Raw genomic sequence first — 21,875 nt, 5'->3', positions numbered from 1 at the left:
GATCGCGTATGTGTGTGAAATAGGATCCACATTGGCAGCCTATACAATGTTTAAATGTTACAGTCATGTTAGAAATTTACTATAAGTATAAGCAGACCGTGTGTTCTTTTATCAATTTTCAAAATCATAGAAATATGACTACTAACTAATTAGGGTTATGAGACAAAATATAGAGACGTACATTTGCTTCGTTATTTTTCCATCCTAATAGTTTTTTACCATTTCCACCATTGACAGATGATTAACCTTTAAAGTGTTTAATTTGTTTTCATAATACATTTGTAATGAAGTAAAAATGACTTCACCTTAGTTGATCTGTCTAGAATTAAACTCTCAGTTGCGCATACGGAGTGCGCAGCTGAGGTCACGAACCAGTCACAAATTCTGGATATCATCCAGGTACTCAAGGGAGAAAAACAATAACAAAAGTATAAACCAGTCCACGGAAATTGCTCTGCATCAGAGCCCTTTAAATTTGAGTATCTCACATGATATCCATGATATTGATAACTAACAGATTGATTCATACAAAACAAGTTCCTCTGGGCTTAAAGGTGTATATTATGTTTACCACAATAATAAAATGGCTGAATATACGGTAAACATCCGGATACCATAAAGTCAACAGCCCTTTCTCATCATGACCTGTGACACATCCCCGCTACCTGTGTCATCTTCAAGACGGTGCGCCTTCGACTACACATCCCCAAAATTGTCACCCTATCCTGGGTATTATATATATGTAATTAACAACATTTTAGCAGAGCCTCATGATGTGTTTACGAAAACTCTTCACAAGGGGATGATTCGTGATCAAGACGTGATCATGTTTTTGATATTATTACATAATGACCTTTATTATCAAGTCTCGATGACGACACATTTTACCGTTTCACCGGTCATCGAGCACCTGTCGTTTGTTTACGACATACGATCCTCGACCGTGACTCCACATTTTCCATCTTTGGTTTGAATTGGCGCCAAGGTTATGTACTTGCTTTTTTCGCTTTTGTCAGTGACTGGAAAATCCAGGAAATCATTTTCCCAACTGAAAGAGCGAAACTCCATCTTCTAAATAGTGACTGGAATTTCCCATAATTAATACAAAACGCGAGTTTTCATTGGTCACAGAAAGGGGAATTCCCAAAATATCGGGAAAGCAGTCCAATCACATTTACGTTCACAAATAACCCCCTTTCTATTTTTGTCAATTCCTGGAAAGACTTCCCCCGACCCCGAGCAGTTCCACGAACTTAGAGAAAGCGCGTCCGAGCAGCGCAAGTTGTAGGTGCCCAAGAGTTTGTTGCGGAACAGGTGCGTATTTTAACATCCGCTTGTTGATAAGCTATTATTTGTGTGATGTTGTGGAAATGTTATGGCTCGTATACCGATACGATGGACGTCAATTGCAAAACATGGTGTGGTCGTAGTCCACAACACCATGTCCTGTCCTGAGTCGATTCGTTTGTAGGTACGTGTTTGTTTGATACGTGTGTCCGTACCTCCATGTAATGTATCATTGCCCCACGCCTCGAACAACAGAGCTGACTGTTTTTGCGAAGGTTGCACGAAGAGGCTGCTGTTGACACCGCGACACAGATGGATAAACAACACTAATACTCCCCCCGACAAAATGACTCTTGGGGGATATTCTCCAACAAGTCGCACCATGCGTTCACGGCTGGGTCATGTTTATCATGTACAAGCCCTTGACTCTGCTAGGTTTTATAAAACTAGAGTTAAATTGTATTTTGTTATTGTCTTACTAAAATCGTTCTACCTGGGGATGCTGAGGTTTATTCCAGGAATACATTAATTCCTGGTGACATATATATATATATTTGGTTGATTAGAATCTGTAGCTTGCATATATTTGGTTGATCAGGATCCGTAGCTTGCATTAGATCCACTGGTGGAACCGTGGAACCAAATGAAATAGATCCCCAAACAGGGGACTGCTTGTTGAGGTTGTCAAAAACATGTCTATCTATATCTATAAAGTATGAGTGTATGCATGAAGAAGGAAGTAGCACAAGTGTATGTGGAGCAGCTGGGGATAACAAGTAGCGGTCTATGAATAGTTGAGAATAATGTGAAATTGGCGCTATCACGATTGGAGTGAAAAATGTACCCTCATGAACATGGTAAACTGAAGTACATGCATGGAGTGAGGTGGAATGCAGACATGAAGATTTTATTCAATCAATTGCTTAATTTCATCATGTTCATAGTTGTTGCTGATGATTCCTCCAACAACAGTACTGAATAGTGAATAACTTCAATCCATACCATTCACAGAAATCACAATATATTCTGCCTCAAAAGGAAGTGCGGATGACAGAAAATCGATTTGTATCGCCGCACTCAGCAATATTCCAGCTATATGGTGGCGGTCTCTAAATAATCGAGTCTGGACCAGACAATCCAGTGATCAACAACATGAGCGTTGATCTGCACAATTGGGAACCGATGACATTCGTCAACCAAGTCAGCGAGCCTGACCACCCGATCCCTTTAGTCGCCTCTTACGACAAGCTTAGTCACCTTTTGTGGCAAGCGTGGGTTGCTGAAGGCCTATTCTACCCCTGGACCTTCACAGGTCGTTGAATGTCAAACTGTTTTTCATAAAAGGTCAGAGCAAACTATATTGGTTTGAGTCAAATTTGACTCAGGGTATGAAGTTGTAGTGAGTCATTTTGACTCATGGTCATAAGAGCAGAATTAAACACTGCATTAATGTTTTGGTGTTGTAATGTTAAGTGCATCAGTGTTCCAGACGACCCATTTCAGGAGTAACCTCCCCTGATGTATGCTAATGTGAATGACGTCAAGGTTGTGGCGTACCCACCATGTGTCAGCATGTAACCAGCGATCTCTTGGACTACTCATTAAAATCCAGTCAAAGCAACTAACTCTCGGTTGTCACTAACAAAACAGGTGTCACCAGCAAAAGGATGGTATGCAGAGTTATTAATATCAGGATAGCCAATTCTTAGAGAAAATATATTGATTACCCAGATAAACCTTATAGTACCTTAGTTCACAACCAACAAGAAAGGTTTATGTAAGTTATCAGTGGCTCTGAAATTTAAGGTCTTGAACATTGTGTAATTAGGTCATGTTTCAAGGTTACACTAGATAATTTATGATTAAATGGACTCTTTATGCATATGTCAGGTGTAAAGGATTTTTTTAGTTGATTTTTCTTAACATCTTTATTTCCACAGTGTAATATTTGTTTACATCAGTATACTCAATATACTTTCTCAAATCACCATCATACAATGAATACATATCTTTGAATATATTTTGCACATTTTATCTCTATCTATCTAGTAGTGGTAATGATTAACATGTTGACTGCCTCCATGAGTATGCACGTATCTATGTCTGTTCATGGTTACCACCTTGAGTTATCTTGTAGCTGTATCTGTGGTATTTTAAAACAGGTTTCATATGTTTGCAAACAAGAAACAGTTATCTCCTGGTGGTAACAACAGTGTGTGCCCTAGACATGAAAATTTAGGGGTCATCATGACTCCCTGGTGTTATGAGGAGGAGTCATCATGACTTCCTGGTGTTATGAGGAGTCATCATCATGACTCCCTGGTGTTATGAGGAGTCATCATCATGACTCCCTGGTGTTAGGAGGAGGCGTCATGATCATCTTTTTTGGAGTCAACTTCAGTATGGAGCTTTCATCAATGAGGTAAAGCAGTCAGGTATTTAATCAGGACCAAGCAGTTAACTATCTAACAATAAACTAAGTAGTTTTAAACAGCAGCAAGTTTGGAATATCTGAAGTAAGGATCCAGTAGTACTGTGCTGCAGACTTTTATATTCGCTGCATATGTGAGATAATTTGTTCGTCAAATACCCAGGTTTTATGTGTCAGGGCAAACAAAGAATGTCAGGGAACTTTTGTTTCATGTGCCTATTTGACCAACATGTCAAATGTAGCTACAAGTAGTGGCAAATTTGAACAGACATTGATACGAAGAGTATGCTCCTAACAGGCAATCAGTGTGTTAGATGCACTAACAACATGTTTCCTGACATAATATTATCATTAATTAGATTTTGGAAAGATGACCAGAAGGTCAAGAACTTGCTGTTACTGCATGTAGAAAAAGTATTATTTAAGATTAACAGCAGATGACTCTTCATATATCAAAGAGGGGCGGTGGGGTAGCCTAGTGGTTATAGTGTTCGCTTGTCACGCTGAAGACCCGGGTTCGATTCCCCACATGGGTACAATGTGTGAAGCCCATTTTGTGGTGTCCCCCACCGTGATATTGCTGGAATATTGATAAAAGCAGCGTAAAACTAAACTCACTCACTCACTCACTCATTCATATATCAAAGATAAAGATGTTGAGTAACCAAATTTTGTTTGCTAAGTTTTGGTCATGGGTAAATAGGTTCGAGCATTTAAATAACAGATCCAGACTGGAGCTGAACAACATCACTATTGTTGGGAAAATGAGACAAAATACAAAAAAATGTACTTGTTGAAAACGTTTTCCTGGCAAAAATCCTTGCACTATGTTTCTATATGCTTTATGTAAATCATTGTTATGTTCAAACCCTTGAACTTGTTTGGAAGAGGGAACTCATGAAGCTGGTTGTAAAGTTGTACACTGCACCCAAAGGGTGTGGCAGTTTTGAAATTTTGAATTAGTTGATGGTCATTGTTGGGGTTTTGTGAGGAAGTTGTGTCACATTTTGAGCAATTAATATTCTTCGGGTATGATATTTACTTGGATTTTCCAGATACCTTTTACTTTGAAGTAGGTAAGCAGTAGAGTATAAGGATTCTGTCTTATGTATGCATGACAGCACTTGGTTTTTTTTAATGTAAGTGTAAATTCTGCATGTACAGCTACACTGAAGGAGACAGCATAAACAGTTGTCATCCATCATGGCCCAGTGGGCTACCATTCAACAGTACCCTCAGGCAACTCAGCAGATCCAGTCCATCTACTCCAGTCAGTTCCCCATCGAGGTCAGACACTTCTTGGCTCAGTGGATAGAGGACCAGCCATGGTAAGCCATTCATTGCTGTTGCAGGGGATGATTACACAATGCCATTTAGAAAATGGTCAAATGCAACATATGTCATATTTGGGATTTCACTTCCTTTGTAAAGTACAAATTCGAGTACTTTCTTGAGTTGAGTCTCATCTTGAGTTGAGTCTCATCTGGGATTCGAACCCACACCCTCAGAGTCAGGCGCCTAAGTCATCCGCCCAGCACAACTTCCACTATTGTTTGTGCTGGTTCGAATTCCCGGATGGGACCCAACCCAAAACAGTACTAGAATTTGTACTTTAGTAAGGAAGTGAAATTCCAAATATGACATGTTGCAGGGGGAGTTGATGGAGGAGGGTACTTTCTTTGGTCATCTAAGGCGCTGAACTTCAGTGTGCAGAGAGTGAGTGAGTGAGTTTAGTTTTATGCCGCACTCAGCAATATTCCAGCTATATGGCGGCGGTCTGTAAATAATCGAGTCTGGACCAGACAATCCAGTGATGAACAACATGAGCATCGATCTGCGCAATTTGGAACCGATGACATGTGTCAACCAAGTCAGCGAGCCTGACCACCTGATCCCGTTAGTCGCCTCTTACGACAAACTTAGTCGCCTTTTATGGCAAACATGGGTTGCGGAAGGCCTATTCTACCCTGGGACCTTCACGGGTCAGTGTGCAGAGAAGTACATGCTTATGGGGTTGAATCTCAGGCCATAGGTTTCGCCAAATTGATTAGTATTTGAAACCAGCATCACTTCAGGTTTCCTTCTCAAATGAAGTGTGTGAAGCCTGCTGCGGTAATATTGCTGGAACCTTGCTAAAAGTGACATAAAACCATACGCAGCTGCTCACTCACTGAAATATAGTGGGATGGTGGGGTAGCCTAATGATTAAAGCATAAGCTGGTCATGGTGAAGACTAGGTTTGATTATTTTGAAACAGTGGGTCAAGTCCATTTCTGGTGCTCTCCTCATTCTTCTACTTCCCTCTTTTCCCCCATGCTGATAACAGTAAGGCCCATGTTGGTGACAGTGAAACCCATGTTGGAAATAGTGAAACCCATGTTATGTTGGTGACGGTGAAACCCATGTTGGTAGCAGTGAAGCCCATGTTGGTACTAGTTAAGCTCATGTTGGTATTAGTGATACCCATGTTGGTAATGGGAAACCCATTTTAGTAATAACAAAACCCGTAATAATAATTGTGAAAACCATGTTGGCAATGGTGAAGTCCATGTTGGTAACAGTGAAACCCATTTTGGTAATAGCAAAACCCATGTTGGTAATACTGATATCAATGTTTGTAAAAGTGAAACCTACTTCTAGTGCCTCCCAAGGGTTTCACAGTGAATGATCTGTTTCAGGATGAATATCGATCTGGAGAATGCCCAGCATGAGGGTGTGGCCAGCACCCTCCTGGAACAGCTGGTCACCAACCTGGCCAATAAAGTACAGGAGTTTGACGGTGACCAGTTCTTCCCAATCAGACTCAAGCTGCAGGAGGCAACAGCAACATTCAAGGTAACACAGACTACCCTGATGTTGTGTGACAATTTATCTCTTTTGGGGTGGTGGGGTAGCCTAGCAGTTAAAGTGTTTACTTGTTATGCTGATTTATAGAGGAGCGCCTAGTCTCTGAATGTATATTGATTTGATACTAACAAACCCATGTACATTGAAAAGGTGTCCCAGGGAGACCAGAGATTACTAAGGAAATACAGACTTAGTTTATCTAGGGATTAAGTATTGCAGAGAGCTCTTGGAAGTAGGGAAAGTAATATGGTTCAGTGAGACAGACTAGCTGATTTCCTGTGTTTCCTATTTCTGGTGTTCTCATACTGATCATGTTGCTGGAATATTACTAAAAACACAGTAAAACCTCACTCACTCACTCTCTCTCTCTCACGCACTCACTCACGAACAAACAAACAAACAAACAGTGATTGCAGTAGGTTATGTATGAGTGCAGGCTTAAATATAACACAGGTTTCTGCGTTAATGTGAACACTGATAAATAAATAATCTCATCCTGTTAGAACTGTGTTTTGTCCCTTTCCCTGCCGTTATCTCTTGTAGCACATAGTTTTTATTTTCAGGACTTAAATTCTGCAAAAAAACGTAGAGCTGGTCTGATGTTTTCATTTATGATCAGTGTTTCATTGAAGATTATATCTTCATTAGTTTTTGAGTTGATTTGGAATTCATTGGTCCGCTTTTGAGCCAAATGGACTGTACGACAAACATGTATGCACAAATCATTGTGATGTGTTCTGAACGTTCATAATGGAATCAAATTGTTTTCAGCAAACGTATGAACAGAACCCCTTCCAGTTAGTCCGAGTCATCAAGAACTGCCTTCAGATGGAGAAAAAGCTCATTGAGCAAGCTAAAGCAGTGAGTGTCAAGAATAATCTCACCTTGACCCATCTTTAAAGCAACCCATTCCGTCATTAAGTTGTGTTGTTTTGAATAGAGCTCATTTTAATAGATAAAACAGATGTGTTTTGCACCATTTTCATTTTTTTTTATCCCCCCGGCATGTAATGCGGGTGATATAGTCAACGCCTCGTCTGTCCGTCATCACTTTGTTTCCGGAGTATAACTCAGAAACTATTCAATATTTTCAGACCAAACTTGATAGATATTTCTAGAGTTTGGGCATTTTTATTTTTTTGGTTTTTCCATGGAACATTTTGGTGTTAGCATAAAAAACTATTCAATATTTTCTGCAAAACTTGGTAGATATATCAATCATAGCCTGAAAAGGTGCCTTTTGCTACTTTTAGGTTTTTATGATGTATTATTTTCTCAGTTGCAATGGAAACGTTTCGGACTTAGTCTCAAAATGGAGGGCTTCGTTTCCGGAGCAGAACTCAAAAACCATTCAATAATTTTCTGCAAAACTTGTTACATCTATCAATCAGAACCTAAAGTGGTGCCTTTTGCTATGTACAGGCTTTTGGGATTTCTTATTTTCTCGGTTTCCATGGAAACATTTTGGACTTAGTCTCAAAAGTGAGAGGTGTGTTTTGTTCCGGAGCAGAACTCAAAAACTTCTTAATATCCCTCAGTAAAAGTTGGTAGATATTTGTGGCAGACCTTAATGTGGTGCCTTTTGGTATTTACAGGTTTTTGTGCTTTGTTATTTTCTCGGTTTCCATGACATAGATTTAAAAAAGCTGAAGTTCTGAAACCACTTCATGAGATAAGTAGTAAGGAACAGTTCATAATGTATTTGTTGGGTGGGGGTGTAGGGGGGAAAAGAAGCATGTACAGAGTGAAAAACAAAATGAGATGATATCCCCACCCACCCTAACAATCACCACCCCTAAGCTATACATTATGTACGGTCCCTTATCAAGAGAGTATGATGCTGTGTTTTCAGCCTGAACAGAAAATAGATGCCACTCCGATGATGCCGTCTGTAGGCGCTCAGATAGAACTGAAGCTAGAGGAACAAGTACAGAGAACTCAGGTATGCCCATGCACAGATAGACATATACTGTATATCGCTGATTTTGAAGCTACCAGACATTTAAGTGACCTCCAAGTATAAACCTTCAAAATTGATTCTAACTTAGATTGCCGTAAAAACATGTATGAGTTTGGTTATGTTTTCATACAATCCTTAATCAGGTAAACTGTAGCATATAACTCATCTTTTTTTTTCAACACTGTGAGACAACAAATTGGTGACAATAAGAGAACAGTTAGTTCTGAATACTGAAGAAAGCTGGACAAAATGTCTCTAGATGTTTGACTGGCATTTAAGAGGATGCTATTTGATGAACATATAGATTTTTCTGGGTTGCATCTTCTGTCTATTCTGGTGTACGTTTCAGGGCTTTTTCTAGCCCCATCATCACGTAGAACTACAGGGAGAACTACAGGCGGAACTCAAGAATAGAAAGAAGATGTAACCGAGGAAAATCCTTATGCTCATCAAAAATGTCTTTGTCCTGTAATTAAATTGCCAGTTATCTCTGTTCCACTTTACTAGACTTAGGTTTGGTTACACATGGGTTTGTTAATTCATATCTTATACACAACTTCTAGATAAAAAACAAGATTGCAGGGTATGCTGTTGAAAAGCAATGTTTCTTTTCAGACAAGTGAACAGACGTTGAAACACTTACAGTCTGAACAGGAGTCCTTTATAATTCAGTATCAAGACAGCCTCAAAATAACTGGTGAGTTCTTTCTCCATTGTAGATTAAGGGGAATTCAGAATCTCAGTTGTCTGCAGCTCAGTTTTGATAAGAATGTCATAAAATCATGAAGCTTTGTTGGTGAGATGTTTTATATTTCCTCATGCTGATTCATGCGTACTATGCTTATCTACTCCCTCTGTGAAAAGATAGTGGAACGCTTGAAATCCCTTGAAGTTCCCTTTTAACTGAAGTGGATGTACCATACATTCACCCTCTGGAAGCCTCCCTTTCCTGCCATTACAGTCACATGACCACCCATACTTGCCACACTCTCCTTCATCACCCGATGAGGACGGTTAGAGGCACTTTGGGTCACAATATGGCGATAAATTTTTGCATAATTTTGGGTCTATCTAAATAATCTAAATTATGTCGTATTCGGTTTTGGGATCGTAATTACTATTGTTTTTATATAAAATTTGTAAATTTTATTGTGTTTTTTACACATTTTTGGGGTCAACTTAGACTTGGTCTATTTTGATGAAATTGGGTTCTCAGTGTAAATTACAGCAGTCAGCATTTGATCCGCATGTAGTATGCCCTTCATGCAAACCTATTTGTTCATCCACTGTTCGCTGTGAACTTTGCAATTATTATTGGTTTCAGACTTACAGAGTGAGATTTCATTTAGACATACAGTGGAGAATACGTTGTTGGTTTCTAACCTATGAAAAGATTGTCTGCTTTCCTGTTTGAAGCATGTGATAGAAGAACTTCATCTGTGAAGTCATATCTGTTAATGGTTTCAGCTCAGATCCAGCAGCTGCAGACCCAGCCCCGGACACCAGAGATTGTCAGCAAGGAGACGTTGATGCAGAAGGAGAAGGAGAAGGTGGAGGTGCAGTTGACGCAGAAAGCACAGGAGCTGTTACAGCACAGAATTGTGAGTCATGTGTCCATTCAACAGTGACTGGCCAAACATTGAATGGGAAGTACATACAACAGAACCTCACTCATACACTAGGGATGATCCATGTATCCAGCATAGAGGGTCCATTCATTCAAATAGGGTATGAAATTCATCTGAATTGTGTCAATGCGTTATCATGGATGCTCAATTATATTCAATAGTTAAAGCTCCTTACATTCAACAAAGATGGTCCATACATTCAACAGACATGTTTCATATATCAGAGATCTGAATTTAACAGACATGGTCCTTACATATCTAAATAATGGTCCATACAAACATTGGTTATGGTCCATGCATTCTGCAGATATGGTCCATAGGTTAAACAGACATGGTCCCCCAAACTACTTAAGATGGCCATCAGATATGGTCCATAGGTTAAACAGACATGGTCCCCCAAACTACTTAAGATGGCCATCAGATATGGTCCATAGGTTAAACAGACATGGTCCCCCAAACTACTTAAGATGGCCATCAGATATGGTCCATAGGTTAAACAGACATGGTCCCCCAAACTACTTAAGATGGCCATCAGATATGGTCCATAGGTTAAACAGACATGGTCCCCCAAACTACTTAAGATGGCCATCAGATATGGTCCATAGGTTAAACAGACATGGTCCCCCAAACTACTTAAGATGGCCATCAGATATGGTCCATAGGTTAAACAGACATGGTCCCCCAAACTACTTAAGATGGCCATCAGATATGGTCCATAGGTTAAACAGACATGGTCCCCCAAACTACTTAAGATGGCCATCAGATATGGTCCATATTTTTCATAGAGATGGTCCATATGTTTAACCGACATGATCCATATTATCAGAAGCAACAACCCATTCATTCATCTGCTAATGTGGATATGAAATAAAAGTATCTTTTATCCCAGTATTCACTGTCCCATGTTATGTGGCTGCAGGAGATCGCCATGTACTACCATCAAACCCTGCTGGGTCTGCAGGAGTTGCAGAAGCAGGTGCTTGACACGGAACTCATTCAGTGGAAGAGGCAGCAGCAGCAGGCTGGCAATGGCGCCCCTCTCAATGAAGGGCTTGAGACACTGCAGAAATGGTCAGTTGATAATAGTCTTTCATTTTTGGTTTGTGATTCAGTGTTCAGCATTCCAGCTCTATGTCTGTTTTAGTCTGTGGTTGATATGGCGCGCGACAACCCATATTGTGTTTTAAGGTACAGTGTCCTCGGTCTCTACTCTACATCTGGTGTTTCAGTTACAGGTTCACAGTGAAAATTCTGGGCTTGTTAAACTTGCATCATTAGTGACCAGTTATGATCCAGCAAAAATGAATGTTACAAACATTTATTTGAATTTCAAATAACAATCGCATAATATATTTGAACATATGCCTAATCTCTACTCTAAGTACTCCCCGCTCACAATCAACATGTACTACAGACAAAAAGTAAGGGAACTGATGAAATGACAGTGAATGTGAAGATGCTCTGAATGTCCACTAAATCAAATATGGGTGTGAAGTTCAATATCAGGTGTGTCCACCATCTTGGGCAACACATTCACGACACCTTGATGGCATACTGGTCATTAATTTCCAGGTTGTTACCCTTGACATTGCCCGCCATTCCTCCTGAAGAGCTGCACCAAGCTGGGCCAGGTTGATGGGTGCAGGGTCTCATGTGTACAGCCTTAGACTGAGAATGTCCCATAGATGTTCAATTGGGGACAGGTGTGGGGACTTTGACATCCAGTCCAGTGTCTGTATGCCCTCTTGTTAAAGATAAGCTGTGACAATTTGGGCCCGATCTGGTCTGGCTTTATCACCTTGGAATTCAAAATTCCTACTGATGATTCTAGCCACTACACGACACAAAATTTCTTCAACGTATTACTGACCAGTCAAAGATTCATTAATGATGACCAGATCTGATCGCCTGTAATGTGTAACCTCATCCCACACCATGACACTGCCACGCCCCATATCGATCATGATCAGTAATTGCCGCTCTGGCATACTGCTCACTGGTACAGCACCAACCACGTTTTCTGCCATTTGCGAATCTGAGACAAAAACTGGGCTCATCTGAGAACATGGTGTAATGCCAGTGGAGCAAAGCATGTCTGTGATGCTGTCTAGCCCATGCCAAACTTTGGCACCTATGGTGAGCTGTAAGTTTAACACCCTTGAAGAGCCGCCTTGCTTTCAGACATGCTTGGTAGATCTGTTTTTAAATGGTTGAGTGTGGAATTCGTCGCCCAGTGAGTGCATGCATGGAATTCCCTGTTGATGCAGATGGTGATATGAATTTTTTTCGTGGGGCCATTAATGTGAGTAATGTAATGTAATTAACAGACAGACGCACGCACACACGCACGCACGCAAGCACGCACAGACACACACAGACACACACACACACACAGACAGACACACACACACACACACATACATTGTGGTTGTTCATTGAGGTACTGCCTCAGAGGGTGGTGGTGGGGTAGCCTAGTGGTTAAAGCGTTCGCTCGTCTCGCCGAAGACCCAGATTCGATTCCCCACATGGGTACAATGTGTGAGGCCCATTTTGTGGTGTCCCCTGCCGTGATGTTGCTGGAATATTGCTAAAAGCGGCGTAAAACCAAACTCACTCACTCACTCACTGCCTCGGAGGCATTTTCCAGCATGTGTTCAACTCTATTGCATTAGTGATCATGATTTCTCCAATATGTTTACAGAAGTTAACGTCTGTGTGCACTTTCATCACGTGTTGGTAAAGACAGCATCATGTGGAATTTCATTGTCATTGGATTTTGTGTTTGGGTGCAATGCTATGGTAATGCACCCTTTCACCTCCAAGTTTGCTGCATTCAATTTCTTAGTTCCCTTACTTTTTTGTCGATAGTATATAAATTGAGAAAACTCATATTAAAACACTTGACTCTGAGCATGACTGAAGGTAGCGACAGTGTCACTACAAAGTCACATGACTCATCACATGATTCCATGTTAGAATAAGTAACTGACAACTGAAAAGGTAACCAACAACTGACACTTGGGTCATATGTGGCAACTAGGGTTGAGATAGCAATCACCAAGTCTGGCTACCCAATCTGTTTTGTCGCGTTTTCAACAAACATCAGCTATTAAGGGGCCAAGTTGTTCTCTACAGCGTACCATATCAGGTGTTTCTGAGAATTTTGGGTTACAATATGTCACCAATAACCAGTGTTGGTCGTAAGTGATACAAAGTCACGTGACTCATCACATGATTCCATGTTAGAATAAGTAACTGACAACTGAATAGGGAACCAACAACTGACACTTGGGTCATATGTGGGAACTATTCTGGGTTACAATATGTCACCAATAACCAGTGTTGGTCATAAGTGATGACTAGGGGTCAGATTTGATGACATGGTTTATTGCATGTTATTCTACCCTTAGATGTGGGATATTATATCATTGTCTGGTGTGTCCAGACTTTACTTATAGTGACATGGTTTATTGTGTGTTATTCTACCCTTAGATGTGGGATATTATATCATTGTCTGGTGTGTCCAGACTTTACTTATAGTGACATGGTTTATTGCATGTTATTCTACCCTTAGATGTGGGATATTATATCATTGTCTGGTGTGTCCAGACTTTACTTATAGTGACATGGTTTATTGTGTGTTATTCTACTCTTAGGTGTGGGATATTATATCACTGTCTGGTGTGTCCAGACTTTACTTATAGTGACATGGTTTATTGTGTGTTATTCTACTCTTAGGTGTGGGATATTATATCACTGTCTGGTGTGTCCAGACTTTACTTATAGTGACATGGTTTATTGCATGTTATTCTACTCTTAGGTGTGGGATATTATATCATTGTCTGGTGTGTCCAGACTTTACTTATAGTGACATGGTTTATTGTGTGTTATTCTACTCTTAGGTGTGGGATATTATATCACTGTCTGGTGTGTCCAGACTTTACTTATAGTGACATGGTTTATTGTGTGTTATTCTACTCTTAGGTGTGGGATATTATATCACTGTCTGGTGTGTCCAGACTTTACTTATAGTGACATGGTTTATTGCATGTTATTCTACTCTTAGGTGTGGGATATTATATCATTGTCTGGTGTGTCCAGACTTTACTTATAGTGACATGGTTTATTGCATGTTATTCTACTCTTAGGTGTGGGATATTATATCACTGTCTGGTGTGTCCAGACTTTACTTATAGTGACATGGTTTATTGCATGTTATTCTACTCTTAGGTGTGGGATATTATATCATTGTCTGGTGTGTCCAGACTTTACTTATAGTGACATGGTTTATTGCATGTTATTCTACTCTTAGGTGTGGGATATTATATCATTGTCTGGTGTGTCCAGACTTTACTTATAGTGACATGGTTTATTGTGTGTTATTCTACTCTTAGGTGTGGGATATTATATCACTGTCTGGTGTGTCCAGACTTTACTTATAGTGACATGGTTTATTGCATGTTATTCTACTCTTAGGTGTGGGATATTATATCATTGTCTGGTGTGTCCAGACTTTACTTATAGTGACATGGTTTATTGTGTGTTATTCTACTCTTAGGTGTGGGATATTATATCACTGTCTGGTGTGTCCAGACTTTACTTATAGTGACATGGTTTATTGCGTGTTATTCTACTCTTAGGTGTGGGATATTATATCATTGTCTGGTGTGTCCAGACTTTACTTATAGTGACATGGTTTATTGCATGTTATTCTACTCTTAGGTGTGGGATATTATATCACTGTCTGGTGTGTCCAGACTTTACTTATAGTGACATGAATTACTGATTAATAGCTTGGGTCACACCTAGAAGGTAATAAATGTTTTTCCATGTTGACCAGGTGTGAACTGTTGGCAGACCTCATATGGCAGAATCGGCAACAAATAAAAAAAGTGAACTTGTTGAGAGCACAGCTTCCAATCGACCTTCCTCCAGGGACCAAGAACCTACTCCCGGAGCTCAATGACAACATTACTGGACTATTGTCCTCACTTGTGACCAGGTAGGTTGACATCAAAGGGTTACTCTTGTCGCTTGATTTCCAGATTTACAAAGCTGTGGATCCCATGGGAAAGGAAAGACGGCAACTTGACTTTTATGTGACTTCAGAGTTGTACAGTATTGACTTGCAGTGAAATCTGGACTTTGTAGTAGCAGGGTTAAACCTAGACAAACTGAGGCCAGCAGTATGCACACAGGCTTCATAACATTTTTTTGTTGATAATCACTTTGCACTTCTGTAGTCATAACTTTGTAGCTGATCATTTTTGTGTACTAGTGAAAGTATGCAATAAATTTTTGGCTTGTTTAGAGTGATAAGTAACTGGGTTATTGGTATGAGTCTTAAGATTTGAATGACAGATATGATAGTGCATTTGCTGCAAAATCGTACTGATGAAATGGCAAATAGATATACCTTTGATATAAATATATTTTCATCTTACATTGCATGAAAGTTACTACTTTTCCTCTAAAAAATCCATTTTGCAGCACGTTTATAGTGGAAACACAGCCTCCCCAAGTATTAAAGAAAGATGCTCGATTTGCTGCTACAGTTCGTCTCTTGGTTGGAGGAAAACTCAACGTCCATATGAACCCTCCGCAAGTGAAAGCAACCATTATCAGGTAAGGAGTATATCTGACAGCGTTACGTTAAAGAGGTGTGAGTTTATCTTTACACCTAGCTTCAAATAAGCACATGATATGAATGATTTGTTTGTGACAAGATGAGAATTGAGAAAGTATATTAAAACTCAGGGTATGAACTCTTTTTTTCCAGTGAGAAGCAAGCTCAGGACTTGCTGAAGAGTGATGTAAAGGCGAAGAATGAGACGAGTGGGGAGATACTGAACAATGTTGGGACAATGGAGTACCAGTCTAGTTCTGGTCAGCTCAGTATTACCTTCAGAAACATGGTGAGTTGACCTTCAGAAACCCAGTGAGTTACCCGTCAAGCACATGGTGACTTGACACTGAGAAATTTAGTGTGTTGACTGGGAGGGAAATGGTGACTTGACCTTCAGAAACATGGAGAACTGACCTTTCTTCATCATCTGCTTTTTTTTGATTAAATCAAACTGACTATGCTGAAAATTATCCTAGTGATTTCTTGGTCATGTCTTGGAATGGTGTTGGTTGCCATGGTGATGTCTTGGAATGCTGATGGTTGCCATGGTGATGTCTTGGAATGATAGTCATAGTTAGGTTTTGCTTGTAATAATGATTCGGATAAAGATGACAAAAAACAAATCCTGTGCATAATGATGACATTTTGCTTTCAGCAACTGAAGAAAATTAAGAGGGCAGATAGGAAAGGTACTGAGGTAAGAAGCCATCTTTCATTTTGGAAGGAAAGCGTAACTGATGAAACTGTGAACCTAAATGAGTAGCTATAGCTGAAATATTGCAGAGTGGCATCAAACTAACTCCACAGTCTACACCTGTTATATCTTCTTCAGGCAGTAACAGAGGAGAAGTTCTGCATCCTGTTCCAGTCAGACTTTAACGTCGGAGGCAATGAACTTGTGTTTCAAGTATGGGTGAGTATCTATGTTTCTGGAGAGAACAGTGTTCTACAAGTTATGTTTGATCCCCACCAAACATGTTTACATGTCAAGTTCAATAATTTATACCAAGCAGTGTATGTGATGTTTGTTAGCATGGTCTCTAGTGGACGTAAGGTCTGAACACATTGTAGTTCGCTTTCTCACATGTCTAACAGTGCAGCTTCTGACTGATTCAGTAGATGTAGAACCAAAAGTTAGTTCAACAGTACACAGGACACCATTTCTACGTCAGTTGGTTTTAAGTGGTAAATATCTGCATCGATTCAAGCCTCATTCACTTGCTCACTCACGCACACACTCAAACACTCACTCTTTCATGGCTGTGTTATCATGTCTGTTCGGTACAATCAACGGAAGTTCTTCTCACATATAGGTGATAATGCAGATCATAAAAACCCCCATATTGTAACTTGGGGGGCAGTGGGATAGCTTAATGGTTACAGCCTTCACTCGTAACGCCAGAGACCCTGGTTCGTTATCCTACATGAGTACAATGTGGGAAGTCCATTACTGATGTCCCCTGCCATGACATTGCTGAGATACTGCTGAAAGTGGCATGAACCTATACTCACTCACTGTATTAGTTTTTATTTACATATTAAATTTTAGCCCCAAAGTGTCAGGTTGGCTTGTGCCAACCAAGTGCTGCAGGCAGATTGTTCCATAAATATTGACACGACCACCAGTACAGCAGAGGTCCTTTCACACACTGATCTAAAGTGAGTTATATGACACTACATTGGGGAAACTAGACTTGAAGGACCTCAATCAAGACCCAGACATTGCCATGGTCCCAGCCGACAAGGGACTGAGTTGGTCAACAAGATGCTCACTGACCCCACCACCTAGAGAAAACTCAAGAAAGATCCCACCAGCTCACTTCAGCACCAACACAGGTCCACATTGAAATGCCTGAAAGACACCTTTGAGATTACCACCCAACAGTATCATGAACTTCATGAACAGTATCATCTTCCTTGCACCCAAAACCTCCCTACGCCCATGCCACCATTAAGATTCACAAAGACCCAATCAAGCCCAGACTACTCATATGTTCAAGGGACACAGTTTTCTACAGCATCGCCCAGTACCTCACCCAAATACTGTCCCCTCAAGGCAAAACAGCTAACTCCTACATCAAAGACTCCACAGATTTCTGCCAAAAGATAAGCAGCATCACTGAACCTGACTATATGATCTGCTAGGATGTTCTTCACCTCTTTACCAACGTCCCTACCGAAGAAGCGCTACAAATCCTCTGTCAGTGTATCTCCACCCTGGACCAACCCCTTGACAACAACCTCTCCATAGACTCCATCATCAGCTTCACCAAATCCTGTATAATGTCTGCCTACTTCACCTAGGGAGACAACATTTTTGGACAGATCCACTGTCTCCCCATGGGATCCCCTCTTTCCCCTATTCTCACTGAAATCTACATGACCCATTTTGAAGAAAACACCCTGGCCTCCTCCCCATCCATCCTGTCTGCTGGTATAGGAAGGTGGATGATACCTTTGTTATCCTCAGGAAAGACCAAGATCCCACCTCACTACTCCAGCACCTCAACACCCCTGCAACAAGAAGATCAAAACCACAGTCTACAGGAAACCCACCCACTCTGACGAGAACATTCACTTCAGCTCCAACCACCCCTCCTAAAATCAAGTCTGGTGTCATTTCAACCCTGACAGGACGCACCAAGAATATTTGTTCCAGCAGTGATGACCTAGAACAGGAACTCAGCCACTTACAACATGTCTTCACCAACTTCAGCTAGTATCCATCTAACCTAATCAAGAGGACCATCTCCACCACACTCTAGGACAAACCCAAACTGACCAAGAAAGAAACTGTCCCCATTAGAATTACCGTTCCTTATATTGGCTAGACCTGTGATCAAATCAGCAGGCTCCTAAAACACCAAGCAGGCATCAACACCATCTTCTCTGGCTCACCAACCGTCATGACCATCCTATAAGCCAATGGCTGTAACCCACCCTCTAGCATGCATCCCCCCAAAAGGAGTGATTTAAAAGATCAACTGTGAATGTGGTAATTCATATATCAATAATTCTTTGATCAATAGAGACCATGGATATACTACATGCCATTGGCCTATGAAGAACTAATCAAACCATAGACTATCTAGGCATTGTGTCTGCTTATTGTTACTACTTAATCCCACTCGTCATTGGCTTTATCATTAGTGCTCTTTGTTGTTTTCGTTCCCTACTGGCCTCTTCCAGTTATGTACCACTTGTTTACTCTATTCACATTTAGCTTGAAAACGATGTAAGAATCTACATCGAAACGTCGCTCAACGTAATAAACAAGAAATTGTAATCCATAAAGCTGTATGTTTCATTTTTAACTAATATCTCCTTATATAAGCTCCTGTAGCAAGAGCCGTCCTTACTGTCAACCAGCAATAAATGGGTATCAATGAAGTCTGTACACTGATGTATTTAACAGGTCATTGTGCACAATAACTACCTGCAATTTACCTGTAACTTACCTGCAATTGTTTTGTTTCAGACATTGTCATTACCTGTTGTGGTGACTGTCCATGGTAACCAGGAATGCAATGCCTTAGCAACCATCTTGTGGGACAATGCTTTCTCTGCACCTGTAAGTTGACAAATCAAAGAGTTATTTCCCATTTGATGTGCATCTATGGACACTATGAACAAGAAAGCTTTGTTTTTGTTTTGAAACTTTTCATATTTAATTCCGTAAAATGTTTAGCTCAATGTTTTTTAAATTAAGAATTGATCTCTTTTCCTTTTGGATGTTTAGAAAAAAAAAACAGTTTTGATGTATGAAACTCCATAACTGCCACAAACAAATTGCTGTAGGTTTGTATGAATGCTTCAACAATAAGATCTTCACTGGAACCATGAAGATCCAGAGTAGAATGGTGCTTGCCACAACAGGTGACTATGCTTGTTGTAAGAGGCAACTAATGGGATTGGGTGATCAGGCTTGCAGACTTGGCTGAACATGTCATCAGTTCCCAGTAGCGCAGATCAATGCTCATGCTGTTGATCACTGGATTGTTTGGTCCAGACTTGATAATGTACAGCCACCATACAGCTGGAATACTGTTGAGTGCATTGTAAAACTAAACACACTCACTGACTGTGTGACACAAAATCAGTGACATCGTTCTGGGCAATAATGAAACACATTTGCCATCCATTCTGTTATCAGCCAATCAAAAAACATTACCACATTAGTGGGAGGGACTTTGATGCTGATGTAAACAAATGAAAATGTTTGGTAAGTCAGTAGAATAGCAAACAATGACTTGAATTGAATTCATGTAAGAAATATAATGCACAAAAAGTGTTATGAAGAACACTAGCGAACTAGAAACAGTTGTCTACCATTTTTGTCTATGGTAACCATGGAGACAGGTTTCTGGCACCGTTTTGTGGTGTAATTGTGAATAAGTTAAGTTGAGAATTCAGACTTGCATAGTTGTGTGATCAGATCTCTGTGGTGAGAGATGGTGCTCATGTCTTCAGCTTGAAGTGTGACTGGCCAGACCCAGATTCCAGTACATCATGGCTGTGTTGAGTTGGAATATTGCCAACTTCAACAATAAGTGTAAACGAAAGAAAAGCATAGTCTATTGAAGTCATTTGATAGAACATTAGCGTGTTCAAACCTCATGAGTGCTTTACTCCAGGGGCGCAATCCATTTGAGGTACCAGAATCGGTACCTTGGCCTTTGTTGGCTGAACAATTGAACGTGAAGTTCAAGGCTGCTACTGGCAGAGGGCTGACTGACAACAACATGAAGTACCTGGCCAGCAAGATCCTGGGACAGAGTGATGACTACACCAGCATGCAAGTGTCTTGGGCACATTTTAACAAGGTCAGGGTCACTCTTTCACTAGTTACCTTAGTACTTGGACGCTTTCCAATATCAATGTAAGAAAGCTGAATTCCAGGGTCCAGGTAAACTTTGACTTTCAGGGGCCCAGGTAATGTTTTGGTTTTGAGGGCACAGGTAAGGTTTGACTTTGTGGGGCCCAGGTATGTTTTGACTTTGAGAGGCCTAGGTAAATATTGACTTTGAGGGGCCCATGTCAACTTTGGCAAAATCAATGATTCCTGGTAGAATAATTTGTTGATTGGTGTCCGTCCTCAGTTCCCAAAACTTGCCACAAACATGCAATGATGAGGATCAGATGAGTTTTGTATCATTATATGACATGAAGGATGGTTGAGTGTGCTGACTTCTGATCAATACCCAATAATATGGAGTATGTTCTTGTCATTGGTTTGCATCTTTACCCAGGAGGCATTGCCAGGAAGGAACTTCACCTTCTGGGAGTGGTTCTACGCAGTACTGAAACTGACGAAGGAGCACCTGAAGGCGCCGTGGAATGATGGGTAGGTACTGGACATGTGACATGCAATGTATGAATGTGCAGAAAGCTTACAACATGAGAGCGCAGGTGTTTGTACAATATAGGAGTGGAGGAGAAAATATTATTTGAGGATGATATGTCTTGTTTTGTTGTTTCCAGATCAATTATCGGCTTCATCAGCAAGTTCGAGGCCCAGGAATGGCTCCTCACAAAGCCCAATGGAACATTCCTCCTGCGATATAGTGATTCTGAGATGGGTGGCATCACAATTGCCTGGGTAGCAGACAACGGCAAGCTTGGTAAGTTTGTTGCACCAACACTTAGTCAACTATGCGCAAACCTTTGTAGCTCAACTCTCATGCAGATGTGACACCTGCAGTATCTAGAACCTGAAATCAGACGTTCATGACTCAACACTTCTGTCACTTCTGGCCAGAATGATAATGTCGTCTTTGAATGCTGGTGTTTTTCTCTTTTGTACCTCTTGTGAAAAAATTGCTATTTCTTTTTTTATACAAAAATGCCTTCTGCAACAGTTCCTACTCACATGTTGAGTCTCCAGTGGTATGAAAATACCCAACATTTGACAGTTGCCATAAGTTCTTTGTTGTTCTTGCATACCCATTTTATCTTAAGATAGAGTACAGCCATGTAATACAGCAATCGATATCTATATCACCCTCCCATTTCTGTATAACATGACAACCAGATCTATTGCCAGTACTTAGATCAGAAACATTTGAAAGATGGTGTGATCTCTAAAGATTGTTCAAA

General features: G+C 40.5%; 2 protein-coding genes across 2 annotated transcripts in view; one reads left to right on the top strand and one right to left on the bottom strand.

Moving 5' to 3' along the window:
- The window catches only part of LOC137298457 (uncharacterized), a 48,595-nt gene extending 47,918 nt beyond the window's left edge, over positions 1-677 (bottom strand). Inside the window, exon 1 of the mRNA XM_067830727.1 lies at positions 572-677. The gene's annotated coding sequence lies outside the window, so the exon portion shown is untranslated. The remainder of the gene's footprint in view (positions 1-571) is intronic.
- A 523-nt stretch (positions 678-1,200) lies between these two features.
- LOC137298454 (signal transducer and activator of transcription 5A-like) overlaps positions 1,201-21,875 on the top strand; it is a 51,495-nt gene continuing 30,820 nt past the window's right edge. The window contains exons 1-17 of the mRNA XM_067830723.1: positions 1,201-1,314; positions 4,883-5,046; positions 6,397-6,553; positions 7,337-7,426; positions 8,418-8,507; positions 9,141-9,222; positions 9,993-10,126; positions 11,073-11,224; positions 14,994-15,155; positions 15,644-15,778; positions 15,933-16,068; positions 16,435-16,476; positions 16,612-16,692; positions 19,258-19,350; positions 20,414-20,602; positions 21,029-21,123; positions 21,261-21,400. Of these exons, the coding sequence (XP_067686824.1) occupies positions 4,922-5,046; positions 6,397-6,553; positions 7,337-7,426; positions 8,418-8,507; positions 9,141-9,222; positions 9,993-10,126; positions 11,073-11,224; positions 14,994-15,155; positions 15,644-15,778; positions 15,933-16,068; positions 16,435-16,476; positions 16,612-16,692; positions 19,258-19,350; positions 20,414-20,602; positions 21,029-21,123; positions 21,261-21,400 (1,903 nt within the window). The 5' untranslated portion in view covers positions 1,201-1,314; positions 4,883-4,921. The remainder of the gene's footprint in view (positions 1,315-4,882; positions 5,047-6,396; positions 6,554-7,336; positions 7,427-8,417; positions 8,508-9,140; positions 9,223-9,992; positions 10,127-11,072; positions 11,225-14,993; positions 15,156-15,643; positions 15,779-15,932; positions 16,069-16,434; positions 16,477-16,611; positions 16,693-19,257; positions 19,351-20,413; positions 20,603-21,028; positions 21,124-21,260; positions 21,401-21,875) is intronic.

This window comes from Haliotis asinina, chromosome 10, assembly GCF_037392515.1.
Source record: "Haliotis asinina isolate JCU_RB_2024 chromosome 10, JCU_Hal_asi_v2, whole genome shotgun sequence".
NCBI classification, from domain to species: Eukaryota; Metazoa; Mollusca; class Gastropoda; order Lepetellida; family Haliotidae; genus Haliotis; species Haliotis asinina.
Note: the sequence above shows the minus strand (reverse complement) of the source record. Positions and strands in the feature narration are given on the sequence as shown.